Source organism: Crocuta crocuta, unplaced genomic scaffold, assembly GCF_008692635.1.
Source record: "Crocuta crocuta isolate KB4526 unplaced genomic scaffold, BGI_CrCroc_1.0 scaffold147, whole genome shotgun sequence".
NCBI lineage: Eukaryota > Metazoa > Chordata > Mammalia > Carnivora > Hyaenidae > Crocuta > Crocuta crocuta.
Genome location: NW_027532594.1, coordinates 1,854,370 through 1,871,083, shown reverse-complemented (window position 1 = coordinate 1,871,083; position 16,714 = coordinate 1,854,370). Strand labels below are relative to the sequence as shown.

At 43.1% G+C, this 16,714-nt stretch overlaps 1 protein-coding gene across 1 annotated transcript in view; it reads left to right on the top strand.

Annotated features, from left to right (window-relative positions):
* Positions 1 to 16,714, top strand: part of PREP (prolyl endopeptidase) — a 115,743-nt gene that overhangs the window by 5,882 nt on the left and 93,147 nt on the right. The window contains exons 3-4 of the mRNA XM_077780038.1: positions 13,574 to 13,707; positions 15,130 to 15,260. Coding sequence (XP_077636164.1) covers positions 13,574 to 13,707; positions 15,130 to 15,260 — 265 coding nt within the window. The remainder of the gene's footprint in view (positions 1 to 13,573; positions 13,708 to 15,129; positions 15,261 to 16,714) is intronic.

Sequence of the window (16,714 nt, the reverse complement as noted above, 5' to 3'; positions counted from 1 at the left end):
GTCAGTATGGGGTGTTCTTTCTTTTTTTTTTTTTTAATTTTATTTATTAGAAAAATTTTTAAGTATATTTATTTTGAGAGACAGAGAAAGAGAGAGAGAATCCCAAACAGGCTCCGCACTGTCAGCACGGAGCCTGATGGGCTCAGACCCATGAACCATGAGGTCATGACCTGAACCGAAACCAAGAGTCAGATGCTTAAACCAGCTGAGCTACCCGGGTGGCCTGGGGAGTAATTTCTAATAGTGAGCATTTTCCAACAGTAGTGTAGTGTTTAAGTAGAATATGTTGAATCTGATCAATGAAGTAGTAGAGGCATCTGTTAAAATGTTGGGCTATAAAGATTGCATGCTAACATGAAAAAGTGATTATGGTAGGATATTATTAAGTGTGAGAAGGGTAAAAATCATGGTGCTCCAAATGGTTACAACTTTAACAGTGACCTTTGTAAAATGATTCTAGGAGAATCTATATGGGAATAGAAGCGAAATAACAAAAATCAGATAAAGGGAAAGCTCTGGGTTAAAAGCACTTTAGAGAGCTAAGTATGACTCTTAAAGTATTTGAACCATAGTGAAATCTTACGGGTATAAGTGGAACACCAGGGTGACCTTGGAAGTTTTCAGCATGAAGTGCTAGAGAGGGAGGTTTGCAGTATTAAAAAACTAAGTAGGCCCCAACAGGCAGTTGGCTCCTACCTTTTCAACAGGCTTTTCCAGTGTGTCCTTTGCAGATCACGGGAGGCACTTTGGAGCAGTCTTCCCGCATGCCAGTATTTGACCCTGAGGTTAACTTCAGCCTTCAAACTAATAATGAGGCTCTGCTTCCCAGTCTTCCATCCACTGACATTAACGTGCACGTAGTCGACATCTTCATCTTAACTTTCCAGATTTCCTTCCTAGAAACAAAGAAGCAAACCCCAAACCCCGAACTTTGTGTAACTTTTTGTAACTCTTTCTTCCTCTTTGTTGGTGTCCTGCTCCCTTCAGGGATGCCCTGGTCAGTTGTTATTTCCGATTTTACCACGGGCCATCTCCCTCTCTTCCTCTGTCTGTTCGCGAGTCACTCTGCATGCCCTGTGACATAGCTGACCCCTTCCTTTGTCACCATACCCGGCAATATTGCCCATCAACATAGACCAACCTCCTCATGAGCAGCCGTGGCCCAGTTGTCAAATCCAGAAACTTCCCAGGCATAGTTCTTCACATGTGGACCACATGTCCAGAGGAGTGGTGGAGACTTGTGTGTGTTCTGTCCAGGGGACTGCTCTGCCGTTTGGCCCTGCGTTGACTCCCAGGTCCCCAGACTCTGCTTCTATTGCTTTCACGGCTGAGGTGGCAATCTCACTTTGAGGTCACTGTGAGACTACTAAATGAGCATTTGTCCTGGCCCCTCCGTTCACTGTGGTGCAGTCATTTCACCCTGTTTGCTTCCCTTCCTGACAGTGATAAATTCCTCTTTATATCCCCGGGCTTGTTTGCAGCCCCAAGGTCCAGACAGAAGCAGTGTCCTTGAAAGCTTTTGAGGAGGCTCTCCATCTTACCCCATGTACTTAGTTGCATATTTCAGAAGTTGTTACTGAGTTACCGTAGGGGAGATACACAGAGAATGGAGGGATTTATACCTTTCAAGGGATAGCCCTCTTAATTGTTACCTGTCAAATTGACTTTTTAACTAATTGTCAAATCTGCCTTTAACAGAAACTCTGTCCTGGGACTTTGGTACAGCAGTAACTAAGTGTAGAATATGGTCTGCCTATACCTAATGACTAATTTTGTTTTCTCCCTGAGAGCGGCCCGAGGCAAAATGAGAGCGACAGCAAACTGCTCTGTTCCTTTGGTGGATTGTGAGAGAGAACGTTGGTGAGAACCAGCAACAACAAAACAAAATAGTTGCTTTAGTTTATATCCATTCCTTCTGATAAAATAGAATTACCATCTGTTTCAGAGAAGATCGAAGGAATACGCAGCATAGGTCTTCTCCAGGACGTTATTTGCTCTCTCTTCCCATTCTCCCATTGGGCTGAATAGTTCGAAGTAGCTCATTAGAACTGCTGACAAGAGGCTGGGGGACATAGGGAGGGGGACAGGGGTCCTTCAGTCTTGCAGAGTAAGAAACCTGGACACGTCACTTTTCCCTTCTCCTGTCCTTGCACTGTTTCTGTCTCTGGCAGGCAAGATTTAAATCTTAAATGACTTCTGATCATCTCTAGGATATTGAAGTAGCCTAGGATTTCAGAGTAGGTATTTTACTGTCACAGAGGTCAGTGGAGAACAAAGTTTAAGGAGGTCAACACCTGCTTTCAGGCATCCTTCCTGCCTAGTGTGAGGTCTGTTTTCTTGCTCATTTGCTTGGTTTTGTTTTCATTGTTAAAGTTTAGCTCTAAAAGTGTGTAGTGTGAGGAGTTTCTGCTCTGTCCCGGTACCAGTCTGGCCTAGCTCTTCCTGGACACTGGGCTCTCCCTAGCATGGGAACCAGAGCCAACGTGTGGAAGAACTGGCTTGGAACTAGGTGAGCAGAATTCATTTGTCCAGTTGCATTTCTACCTCGGGCCACCACGCTGTCAGGCTGCAGAGGTTGCTCCCAGGACTTCCAGTGCTGTGAAGTGCTAGTTCAGTGTCTCTGAGCCAAAAGACAGCAGATAGATTCACTGGAAATTAGTTGGTTTGGGTTTGGGTTTATTTTGTTCTTTGAAGACTTTAAGACAAACTGAATATCCACCCTGTGGACAGTTCCTTCATCCTGTGAGCTCGCAGGCACTCCTCATGTTACCTCTGTCGGGAAGCAGTGTGGAGGCAGAGAATATTTGCCAAATGGGACTGGAAGTCAGCACGCACAAATCAGAGCTCTTGGTCTCCCGTTTTCTCATCTTATGACCATGGAAGGCTACCTAGCCTGGATTCATTTTATTTATCTATAAAATGAGTATCCAAGGTTTTACTGACCTTCACCTCAGAACATGCATGGAAGAATTCATTTTCCATTCCCAGCAGAGGTCTGTATAAACTAGGATGGCGTAGCTTGAGGCACTGCTGCGTGATCGTACTGGGATATAGACCTTCAGACTCTAGTGCTCCAGCCGCTCAGTCAGAATGTCGAACTTCAAAGACTCTTCTCTTTATTTTCATCCAGGAAACTAAGAAGGATTTCCTTTTGAAGCCTAGGTGTGTAAGGTAAAGAGGCTTCTGCTCTGCACACTGGTGTTTTTCCATGGGACTGTGACTTCTAAGTGAGGTTCCAGTGTTCTGAAGCGTGATGATTAAACTAGGGCAAAGATTACCTTAAAGCTCTTTGATAGTACGTCTTTTAACTGGGGCCTTGTGAATGCCCTGGGCAAAGTTGGCCTATGAAACACCCTTCCACCCATCCATTACTGTTCCATGTAAGAACCTGGATTGGGGATTACTACTGTGCTGTCCATTCTTGAGTGGAAATAGGAAGGGCTTTATGTAAATTTGTTACCACATATTATCTCAGGTTTTAAATATCTCACTCATCACCACCTTTGGAAATGTTTATCCTTATCTTAGTTTGTAAATATACCTCTTATAAATCCACAGTTGAAATATGTAATTAGGGGAACAACTTCCTTTTGATGTATGGATGGGATATCCATATCAAAAGTATGAGGAAGTTGCTGGTACTGGACCATCCTCTTTTCTAAGTGCTACTGGCTCTTTTTCTGTTTCCTCATGCCTAATAACGAAGGTTTGTTTGTTTGCTTGTTTGTTTTTAAAGTTACTTATTTTGAGAGAGCGCACCCACATGAGCCAGGGAGGGCCAGAGAGAAAGAAAGAGATAATCCCAAGCAGGCTCCATGCTGTCAGTGGAGAGCCCCACGTACCCGACGTGGGGCTCAAAGCCATTAACTGAGATCATGACCTGAGCCGAAATCAAGAGTCAGACACTTAACTGGCTGAGCCACCCAGGCACCCTGTAAATAGGGTTTTGATGTGAGCAGCAGAAACGGATTCTGGCCAACTTTAGCAAATAGGGAATTTATGGCAAAGATGAGGCCAGCTCCTGGAGTAGACCGAAGGGCTAGGCTTGGAACAGACAGGAACCAGATAGTTCTAGGGCTCCATGGCAGAAATTCTAATTTTCACCCGGCACTGCTAATGGCATAAGTGATCCTCACTTATTCAACTGTCTGTCCCTTGTTTAGTGATTCTCCCAGGAGAGGGAGTTTTGATTGGCCAAACTCCAAATGTGTGCTCACTCCCTGGCTGAACCGCGGTAATGGGAAATTTGGTAGAAGCCCCAGGGACCCTCTTGGCTTCCATACCATCAAAGCTATCTGGAATTACTGTCTGCTAAGAAGGGAAGACACTGGAAAGGAGAACGGATGCCAGCTACCCCCAGTGCCACAGGTCTTCTAGTTTCTTCCTCTCTTCCTTCTCCATATGTGTTTGTTCCCTTCCCTATTCCCTGTATTTTCTCTTCTATCCAAGTTTACCTGTATGTCTGCTGTGGCAAGCATTAGATTAAATTGGGAGGAGGAACAGACACGCTGTTATAAGCACGACGGATGTGGCCCCTGTTGGCATGGAATTTACATGCTAGCACAGGAGAACAAAGCCACTTAACCTTCGAGCTGCTAGAGTTCCATGCTGAAAGAAGGCTGAGACCCATCTTGAGTGTAGGCTGGGATGGCAGCCCCTGTGTTCAACACCAGGGAGAGCTCCATTCTGGAAAAATAGACCCCAGACCGCTGACAAAATGCTGAAGTGCTTGAATACATTTAACAGGGACATCTTCCCTGTGGGCAGTTACTCGGCTTTGGCTTCTAATTTTTTTAATGTTTTATTTATTTCTGAGAGAGAGAGAGAGATGGTATGAGCAGGGGAGGGTCAGAGAGAGAGGGAGATACAGAATGTGAAACAGGCTCCAGGCTCTGAGCTAGCTGTCAGCCCGGAGCCCGACGTGGGGCTTGAACCCATGAACCATGAGATCATGACCTCAGCCGAAGTCGGACACTTAACCGACTGAGCCACCCAGGCACCCCCTCGGCTTTGGTTTTTAATCATCACGGTGTTCCTATGAAAAATGCTGATATTAGATATGTTTGGGAAAGCCANCCAAACGTAGCTGTCTAAAATCCATTCACCACCCCATGTTGCCATTTCCAGGGAACAAAGCACTAAGTCATAAAAATCACCTTCCTCGGGCACTTAGTAAAATATGGTGTCTAAGCTATAATTCTGGAGCATCTGATTTCAATAGAAATCTCTCTCTCCCGGATAATTCTTAAGGTCCAGAAAACTTGAGGAAACTCCTTTAGAGGATGCTTAGACATAGTTAGAGAAAGGTAGTAGCACCTTGGTTATATACCGGGTCCATTTTCAAGGAGTCAAAGTCCTAGTTGATGCCTCACTATTGTTTATAGCATCTTTATAAATTGGAGGGACAATGTTTGTGATTCTGACGTTTTCCATTGAAAGATACCAAGGCATGTGTTAGAATAAAGACTTCTGGGACTCTCCTATGTAATGTTGTACAGCACTGACCATTTCAATCTGCTGTCTTTAATCATACATGTGATTCTTGGGAATTCTAGTTCTGCCTCTCTAAAATCTCATTGCCTCCCCTCCCCCTCTTTTTAAAAATCCCTGCTGACACTGCTCTGGTTCAGGCATGCATAGCCATTGTGCTAGACATTCAGTAGCGTCCTAACTTGTCTCCCTTCTTCTAGAATGTTCTTTCTACCTTGTACCTCCCAGCAACTACTGGGAATGCTTAGAGATCTTGGGAGCTGCTTATTCATGGGAAGACAGTACAATAGGATCATTTAATGAGCAGCTTCAGAGGTAGAAAGGTTTGAGTCTTTACACAATTTCATCAGATGTGACATTGGTCATATTTTTTAACCGTGCCAAACTTCAATTTTCTGATTTATAATTTGGAGCAGACTACTCTGTAAGGTTGTGGCGAAAATTAAGTGATATTTGTGAACCTTGCAGCAAAATGGTAGACACAAGTAAGTGCTTGATAAATGTTTGCCACTGCTTTATTGTAGAGCAGTTTAAAAAGCCCTGAAATTATCCGCTTGGTAATTTAGAGCTATCTGGGACAAATTCTTTTGTTGCAATTAATCCTTAGGCTCTTTTCCTCCACTTTCTTTCATGGTTATTGCCCTGTTCAGACTTTCTTTTTGGATCAATTTTAATCTTTTGTATTTCCTAGAACATTGCCCATATCATTGAGAGTTTAAAATGTACCAGCACAGGGTTATGTGTAATATTTCTTACATCCCTGACTTTACTTTGTCTGTGGCTATATTTCTTTATCATTTCTAATTTTGAGTTTCTGTAACATCTCTCCCCTTTCCTTGATTAGCTTAGCCAGAGCTTTGGTTGAATCTGTTTATTTTTCCTTTAAAAAAATTTTTTTTAAAAAGAAGCCGTTTGAGGACTTAGAAGTTATACTCTTTTTATTTTCTAGTTCATTAATTTCTTCCTATGTTCTTTTGTTACTTTAAAACTTTGATTTGACTGTTTAGTTTCATTTCATTTTCTCATGTACTGATAAGACACCATGTGTGTAGATACACCTTCCTCAGTTTCGCCCGCCAGGACTTGGGCAAACTTGGGGTTATTTCCTCCTCTCCCTAGGCTGCTCGTGTTCTCCCAGCCTCACCTTGCTCGGCAGAAGAGCCGGATTGGTGGCCTCTGAAACCTGACTCACTCCAGCTCCTATGAAAAAAGGAGCCGAGTGGCTGTAATTGGCGACCAGGATGTAAGAGTCCTTAGGCACAGCCTGATTCAGGAGTGCACATGACCTTTCTGTAAACCTGTCTTTGTCCCTTAGGTCATCTGCCTTCCTCTGATTGTTTTGTTTTCCAGGAGCCTCTCCCATGTGTAGGATAAGATGGGCTTTGCTCTTTCAGTTTTACTCAGTCCTCATGACCCCAAATCCCATAAGATAACTTCTGTCTGCCAGTATTCATGTCTGTCACTGAAAAAGGATCCTGGTTGCTTTGCCTGGGTTCGTGACGTTTTTGTTGACTGCCATCTATAGAGAAGAATCGATGGAAAGACTGCTTACAAAAATGGATAGGTTTTCTTATATAAAGAGTGTAGAAAGGAGTTAGCATAGTTAGAATACAGAGGTGGCAGTAACGTCATCTGACACATGGTGTGAGCTACTGATACTCAGAAACAGTAAAATCTGATGGAGAGAGAGGGTAAACCACAAACTTCCTGAAAGCATAACTGTCACTTTCCAGACCCAGCTTTTTTATTAGTACGCAGAGCACTTCACCTGTGCCAGACGTACCTCAGCCGTCACAGTGTGATTGCTGTCCTTCAGGACAAGGCACGCCCAGACACCAGCACTGTGTGCATAAGTCACGAAACAAGCCTTAGGACCCAGTGCAAGCCTCATCCCGCATGGGTGTTCTGCCTGGCCCTGGTTCAGTCCCTGGATCTAGAGCTGGGGTGCTCAGATGGCCTATAGAGTTCACACAGCCCTCCCCCAGTCTGTCAGCAGGACTTCTCAAAGGTACAACAAGAAACAGATATCACCTCCAGAAGTTATGCCACATCTCCTGAATTTTAATTCTTAATAGTCTTGTTTTTCTTGTTTTCTAAATATTCTGGTGGTTGTTTGGATTCCCTTATTGAAAAAATAGTTATTCAAGAGAGGACGTATATGCGTTTAACTTCTTCATGATCAGGTTTTTAGTTAGGTTTGGATTTGAGATAATCTCTGTCCTTGCCAGGTTTCTGGTTAGTAGCATGTGCCCCAAAGGACCGAGCCAAATGGGGTTAAACTTTCAGCTTTGAATGGACTTCCTACTAGTGACTAGATTTGAGAACGAGACTTGACTGTAAGGTCAAGCTGATTTGCCCATATGGAATGGGCAGCAAACGTGGAAAAGAGACCTGGCTGGGATTCTGGAAGGCCCTACCTACACTGTTAATTTTGTGCAGCTGGAAGCTCAGTGTGAGCCTTCCTTACCTGAGGGCAGACGGTCCCAGAGAGAAAAGATGGACCCACTCAGGGCTTTTAATGTTGAAAGACAAGCCCAGTGGATTTGGGGGTCTTACCACTTGAATTCAGTCTTTCTCCTCCTTGGGAATAAGTAAGTAATGGGTTTGTGGGGCCAGGAAGAGAATGTGGCCTTGTGCTTTTATTGTGACCTGAACCAGCTTTTTTTCTTGTAATTTAAGATTTCCTTTGTTGTCTGAGGAGCTGCTAATTATTTTTAAATGTTCAGTGAGACTGGAAAATATGGGACACTCTTTTCTCTCTCTATATATATATCTATTCCTTATATTAGTCTTATAAAATACATTATTCCATTCCTTTATAGTCTCAGTTTCTAGACCTGTTTCCTGAAGCAGCTGCACTTAATTTTCTGTTTGGCATGACCTGCCTTCAGTTTGCTGTGTGACTGTCCAGCCTCTCTGGCCCTGGGTCCTGGAGCCTCATGGATGAGCGTTGCCGCCCCTTACCTTCTTTTTTTATAAGGCTGTCCCTGCACTTGGAGAGTCATATCTGAATTCTGCCACACTCCCAGCAGTGAGAAGAGACCCACATATGTGTCTCCCTCTGGCCTCCAGGAAACACGCAGCCTCCTTGTGCCTGGGACCGTGGTGTTCTGCCAGACCTTCCTCTGACACCAGCCCATTTTCTTCAGAAGCCCCTGAAAGTTGCTTTAACCAGGTATTTGTAGCAGAAACTCCTATGGTGGATAGCACCATTCCTAGTTTTTATTGTTTATTTGGGAAGAGTCGAGGTTGATGGCCATGCCCAAGTCGGTGTCCTATAAGACTTCCTCCTGGTCATCTTGACACCTGCCTGCCCCATACCCTCTCACCCCTGCCTCATCCTGGAAGTGGTTTCCCTTTTATTCTCTTGTAGTGTTTCCCTTTATCCCTGATTCATCTGTTTAATCTTATGTTATAATTGTGCTTTGTATATATAGCTAGTTAGTAACTGTATGCTTCATTTTTACTCATCTGTGTATGAGTTGTGCTTATTGAAGGACTTGAGGTATTTTGTGGATTAAAATACAGTGCATGTGAGGACAGCTTGAAGAAATTTTCTGAAGACAGGGTAAAGGAATCTCCAGCTCCCAACCTGAGTGACCCTTTGCCAGGTAGCTCTTCTTTCCTTTTCTTTCATGATGGTGAGAATATTTAAGATGAGCTCTTACCAGAGTTTTGTGTGCAAGTACAGTCTTGTTAACTACAGGCACAGTGCCATGCAGCACGTCTCTAGAACTTACTCAGTGTGCATAACTGAAATATTGCTTTGCTGTGGAGTTTTCTAATAGTCAAGGGAAGCAGGAGGTATAAGCTGAGCTTCTTAGTCTTGGGCAGCTATTCAGTGCGATCACATCCATTCATTGCCATAAAATCTGAACTGTTGATCTTCTTCACAGGCTCAGCTTCAGGTGTCATTAGTGGGCTTTCTCATTCCAGTCACTTTAACAACATTCTGGAATTGACTGTGGATGCTGAAGCTTCTTGAGGAGTGCAGAGAATTCTAAGCCTCCTCACCCTGCTCCTATGTCATCAGGGAAGTCCTCTAGCTTTGTTCTTCTCTATCCTTGCTCCTTTTCTCCCTCTCCCCCAGTTTGTTCTAATTTTTAGACCAAGAAGCCAGACCGTTAAATCCATAAGTGACCAAGAAGGTATTTTCCTGATTAAAATACCAGAAATCATATCAACAGTCTGTGGAACCCTAAATTTCACGAAGTCCCTTTATAAAACATTTGCTGCCTTCATCATGAGAAGGATTTGCCCAAGTTATAAAGCTGCACGTTAAGAAAGAATTTGAGACTTTGAGGAATTTGAACACTGGTTTTACATGTAGGTCTTTGACTTGGAAGGACACAGTCTTTAAAAACTGCTCTATTTAGAGTAGTTAATTGACTTATCTCTGTGGGTGGGTGGGTGACAAAATTGGTCATAATAATCCTAGAGTTGTTTCATTATTTAGTAGCCTGGTTTAACAGTCTTACGAACATTGGAAATGAGAAAAGCAAAAGTGTCTGCTTCAGCGTGAGATGGTTCAGTTGTGGCAGTTGTGTCTGTACCATGAGACATCCAAAAGAAGCGATGCAAGATAGAAAAGCAACTAAAGAATACAGTTCCACCTTTCCGAAGAAACGAACTGAGCACGCATGTTTCTTGGACTCACCTTGGTCCTACCAGAGCCAGAATAAGGCCTAGATCAGCCTCAGAGAAACACAAACCAGAAGGGTAAGGGAAACAGCCCATAGGGTACCCTCCTCAGATGCCCCTCCAGTGGAAGAAGAGGCCCAGACATCTGCCTTAGCACACTGGAATCCCAGGGCGGGAGCCCTAAGGGCCTAGAATAATCTGATGAGGCCCTTCTGGGAAATCGCCACCAAATCTGCACACTAGCATTCACTGTGCCCAGTTTTCTGTCTGTTCCTGGTTACAGTGGTCGTTCCTGTTCCTTTTAGAGACCAGCCATTCTACTTGGCCTCAGCTCTCAATGGACCACTGGACCACCTTCCTGACTTCCACTTTTGCTTCCCTAGTCCATTCTTCATCCAAAGCAAGGGTAGATTTTTTAAAAGATAAACCAGATTTTATAACTGTGTCCTTTCCCACTCATAGCTTGTTTGCCCCTAGAATGAAGATTCAAACTTTGTAACTGCCCACAGGTGCCACGTGATCAGCTCCTGCTTGGGTCTTCGCTCCCTGTCACTCATACCCAGCCTCACTGTGCTCTCTGCTCTCCTTCAGACCTGCAAGCTCCCTTTTCCCAAGTCCTGCACTTGCTGTTCCTTGGTCTGGGACACTTCTCCCATCTTTACATGGCTGCTCCCTCTTGCCTAGCCTCCCTTAATTCAGAACTTCCTCAGAAGGGCCCCCCTGGCCACCCTCCCTCCCGGACCTAAGTGTTCTTCTTCCCAGTGCTTCCCACAGTCTGTGGTGAAGGACTGGTTTTTCAGTTTCCAAACAGATATGGATTGATGTTTTTGTAAAACATAACAAACAAAGATGTCACAGTGATGTCACATTGCTCATAGCGTTCCCTCTCAGGCTCTGTCCTCACCTCATCCCAGGCAGTGGCTGGCAGCTCAGGACCAGCACAGGTTGCAAATGTTCATGATTACCCTGCATGTGGCCTTTGGACTAACCGTTGTCTGTAACCCCCCAGTTTGTGTTTTGTCTCCCTGCAGTATAATGTTAGTGCCACGACGGCAGGGAGCTTGTCCTGGACTTGTCGTCTCTCCATCTACAGCGCCAAGACCGGTGCTGATGCACGCGAGGTTTTTATTAAGTCCTTGCCGATGCTGTGGGACCCTGACGTGCCTGTCCAGCCCTGTCTGGCGCAGGTGCAGGCAGGGGGAAATCCGTAGGAGGCCTGGCCTCCCTTCTCCCCCGGGTGTCTGCTCTTGCTCAGCCCTTGAACAACGTAGGAGACAGAGGTGCCAACCCCCTGTGAAGTCGAAAATTCCTTTATAACTTTTGACTCCCCCGAACTTTACCAATAGCCCACTGTCTACCGGAAGCCTTACTGATAATGTAAACCGTCAATTAACACATACTTTGTGTGTTATATGTATTATATACTGTATTCTTAGAATAACATGAGCTAGGGAAAGGAAAATGTTACAGAGAAAATCATAAGGAAAAGAAAATACATTTATAGTACTATAAAAAATACACAGATAAGTGGACCTGCATGGTTCAAGCCCATGTGGTTCAAGGGTCGACTGTAATTCTGCTTCAGTGCTCTTGTTAACTCACTGTTGACCTTGACTGGGTGACTTCAGTACTGCATGCCTCAGTTTCCGTGTCTGTAGAGTAGACATGACATTTCCTTCCATCATGAAATCCAGTAATGCTCTTGCACGCACTTTGTGATCTCCACAGTGCTGCCCTGAGTGGCTTTGCAGCTGTACTCCGATACTGTAACAAAAATAAAAGTCCATTTCCTCTTTGACACTCTTCTCAACCAGGCACAGTGGAATCAAGGAACTTTTACTATAAAGGACTACGTATTAAATGTTTCAGATGTTGAGAGCCTCGTTGGCCTCTCTTGGGTTGTTTTTATTTTCTGACTCTTTAAAAGTATAGAAACTTTGATTAGCTCAAGTGCCACAGGAAAGCAGGCCAGGTGAAATTTGCCAATCCCTGGCAATAAGCATTTGGCATTATATTTCTTTGGGACTCAATACATTATATTTTCTGTTTGAATGAAATAAGTGTGACCCAAAACAGTTTTTTTTAATAATGTTTACTTACTTTTGAGAGCGAGAGGGAGAGAGCGTGGGCAGGGAGGGACAGAGAGAGGGGGAGACAGAGGATCCAGAGCAGGCTCTGTGCTCACAGCTGAGAGCTCGGTGCGGGGCTTGAATTCACGAACTGCAAGATCATGACCTGAGCCAAAGTCAGATGCTTAACCGACTGAGCCACCCAGGTGGCCCCATAACAGTTTTATTTTTCTTGAATGGATCGTCTTGCAAAAAGTGTTACTCATTATCTTAGCCATCCTTTCCACTCTTTCTCTCTTATTTTCAAGCACATTATAAATATCAGTGAATTTTAGAACAGCTTTGTCTCAACACAGAATCATGGTTTTCCAGAGCACAGTTGGTGGTTAGTGTAGGAGATCCCATTTGAAGACCATTTTGAGTTAAGATGGGCCCTTGAACCTCAATGATCCATCCAGAAGTGGAGGAGTCTGATAATAGCACATTTTTACCTGTCATTCAAAATGTATTATGTTCTTAATTTCCTGAAGTTTTCCTCTGAGAACTTACCTGTTTGTAGACATCGGATTGAACCTTCAATTGAATATAGAGCTTATGTATTTATTCTTGTTTCATTTCTTACTAATAGCTAGACATGAATATTCTGAGTCTGAGTTTTTATAGTATGAAGAACTTTCTAACCGCTTACTTGCAAACAGGTATGCCTGTATATAGCTGATCTGTTATGAAACCTGCAGCTTGCCCTGCCTTTGTTGCCAGGGTCTCCTGACTTCCTGCAGTCCATACCTTTCCCTTCTTAAAAACCGTTTTTGTTGATCTTCTTATTTAATGCCACCCATTGCCCAGTTTTTAAAAAAATATTCTTTAGTTGCAAATTTTAACAAGGTTCTCTGAAGTTGACAAGGTAGCAGGCCTTAGGAAGACAGTATATGGCAAAAGCAAAATTGGTAAAATAGTGCCTGTGTATATGTTTCTTTAATTCCAGTGGTTTGGGGGATCTCAGTAAAAAGGCCGGCACCCTGGCACTGTGTGAAAGTAGTTGACTTTCACATGATCTTAGTACAGCGTGTTGTGTTTGTTAAGAGGGCAGATTCAAGAGCAAATGCTGACCCTCCCTGGCTGTATGATGTTGGGTGACTTTTCGTCCACTCTGAGACTCAGTTTTCCCATCTGTAAAGTTGGGCTGATGAAATAACCTTCTCCATAAGATAATTGTGAGTTCTAGATGAGTAAATAGTAGTTAGTGCCATGTAAGGACTAGTTATCATTTATTGAGGGGAAAATATGCTTTCACGGATACATATCTGTGGATAATATTCCATATGGAAAATTTTATGTCTGACTTGCTTTTTCCATTTATATTTTCTCTGTAGGCTTTTGTTGAGGCCCAGAACAAGATTACTGTGCCATTTCTTGAACAATGTCCTATCAGAGGTTTATACAAAGAGAGAATGACTGAACTGTATGATTATCCCAAGTATAGTTGCCACTTCAAGAAAGGAAAACGGTATGTGAGGTTGCTTTTATTTAATTTTCTTTCTTTTTTTAATGTTTTTTATTTATTTGTGTGTGTGTATGTGTGTGTGTGTGTGAGAGAGAGAGAGAGAGACAGACAGACAGACAGTGTGAGCAGGGGAGAGTCAGAAAGAAGGAGAGGGAGATACAGAATCTGAAGCAGGCTCTAGGCTCTGAGCTAGCTGTCAGCACAGAGCCTGACACGGGGCTGGTTCGTGAGATCGTCATCTGAGCTGAAGTCGGATGCTTAACTGACCGAGCCACCCAGGCGCCCCTTAATTTTCTTTTTACTTGTCTAATTGAATGCTTTTTAAAATCTTGAAATACTAACTCTAAATAACTTGTCAGTTGATAGAATTAATCCATTATTATATCAAATCATTTCTGTGCTTGAATATGAGAATAAAAATTTTTGGTCTCTTGTCCATAGTCTTAAAATTATGAATTAAACAATTTAGTAGAGATACTTCCTAGGGGAGAAAAATCTAGATTATAGGAAGTTATTGTTGTCTTATGGCTAGTAATTGGTGAGATAAGATGATTTGTAGACAGCAGGGGAGACTTGTTTGCCTCTAAAATTCCCTTTGGCTTATGCTCTTAGAAAAGATTTTATTGTATGGATTTCTTTCACCCAGGAATGGGAATGGCCAGGAGGTGGCACCTATTAATCACCTCTCTTGTTCCTCTCCTTTTCCCACCTACTTAGACATAGTCTCTTGTTCTTTTAAGTCTTTGCAACCACCATCATAACTTTACTTGAGAATTTCTTTTAGACACCCACCCCCCGCTTTCGCACACGTGCGTGCACACACACACACACGGATCACCAAAGTACCGTCTGCATGCCTAACCCTGCCTGCCGCTTGTTTTTGTAAATAAAATTGAAATGGCACACAGACCTGGCCATTCACTTACATATTATCCATAGCTGCTTTTGTACAACTACAGAATTGAGTAGCAGCAACAGAGACTCTGTGGCCCACAAAGCCAAAAACATTTGCAGTTTTGCCCAGTACAAAAAGGGTTTGCCCACCCCTGCCCTAGCAGCCTGCTGAGGGAAGGATCCAGCATTTCATTTTAGAAGATCTGCTTTCTTCTCCATTGAAAAGAAAAAGTTAACTGCTTTCTTTGATTATCAGTTTTCATTTTAGCAACTGAAGCAGGCTTTATTTGTTCCTGTTTAGCTAATATGCAGAATTACGATACATTATTTGAATACCTAAAACAATTCGGATAACAAACTCCAGGTACAGGGAGGTGGTGGGACCTTCCATCCTAGTCCCCATGTCCCTGGCATGGCCCATGTGCAATTGAACCCTTGTATGTTGTCTTTCTTTCTCTTTTTGCTTCTGTGTATTTGTACCCCACAAATGGAAAACTTGACTGCTAAATAAAGACCATCTCTGTCCCCCAGGTATTTCTATTTTTACAATACAGGTTTGCAGAACCAGCGAGTATTATACGTACAGGATTCCTTAGAAGGTGAAGCCAGGGTGTTCCTCGACCCCAACATACTCTCCGACGATGGCACGGTGGCTCTCCGAGGTGAGTGCTACCCAGCTGAGCGCCTGGAGTCCCAGGGCCCTCATGCATGGCTCTGGTGCTGCTGCAGTCTCCTCACCTCTGCAATGCCAGATGGGGTGGATCATACTGTGGAACAGATGCAGTATCAGGAAAGCTAATTTTTGCACAGTATCTTTGGAATACCTGAGTAGCCACGCGTTCTGGTGGCATGAAGCAGAACTGGAGAATAATTCACACTGGACCCAAATTAGCTTCCAGAGCTTCTGAGATATTTAAATACCATCATCATTGCTTCTAACATCCCTGAGATCTATCTGTGTGTAGAAAAAAAATCTTCTGTAAGTCATCTAAGCTCTACGAATAATGTTTCAACTATAAATGTAAAACAGGGAAGAATATTCACAAGATCTCTTTCCTTGGTGGGGAGGAAGTGATTAGAGTTTTAAAGTTTTGTTGTCAGTATTTTAGAATTAAAAGTAAAAAACCAGTCTTATAGAAATTAGACAGTTTGATACCCTGTTGCCTCAAGATGTAAGTTTAAAACCCAAATCAGTAAGTTTGGCCTGTGGTGGCCATGTGTCTCCTCAGTAACTCCACCACAGGATAACCTCCACAGGCCGTCAAGATTACTGTAGGTTTGTGCCATGAGCACTGGTTCTAAGGAAGGAAGTTGGCTATTCTCTGGTTCTGTGGTCTAATAGTTGTATACTCGGAGAATCATCTCTCGTTGGTATCCTAGACTTTAAGGAAGTTGGCTCAGCGTTTCCCTGTAGCATCTCCTGTTCTGTAGAGAAAGCACAGGTGTGGGTTCAGCCCTGTGGAACTGAGCAATTGGAAAACCGTCGTCCTGTAATTGTTAGGTGGGAATCAAAGGGGAGAATCAAAAGGCCCTGGCGCAGCAGCGCTATGGGAAGACCCTTCAATGGAACCACTCAGCCACTTAATGGTTCTTCCCCTCTTCTTCCTAAATGGGCTGTGTATGTAAATGACGATCCTTTATCTAATTAGTGTTGAAAGTAATCGGTATCGAAACTAACATGCCAGCCGGCTAACTAAAAATATCCTTCCGTGAATTTGAGCTTGCACTTGTAAATGAACTTAATACACTGGTTCTGTGTGTAATAACATACCCTGTGTAGGATGTTATTTAATTTTAACGAAAGTCTGTCTTGTAGCTCATCAAAAGAACTTCATTATGAGAGGGTCTCCGAAAATTCTTTCCAGTAACGTTTTAAGGGAATGCATGCCATGTATAGATCCTGATAGATCAAAAGGGAAATTAGACATGGAACCTGGCCTCAGTCTTCAAGTGTTCTGAAAATGATATTACAGGGAGGTTACAGTATGGGTAAACATACAGATTATTTTGATAGTGTATGATTTTTTTATACATTTCAAATACATTATTTAATTTTTTCCTGAAAACTTTCCAGTTATATAGAAATAATTTATATAGAGTATGAAGTATTTTTTCT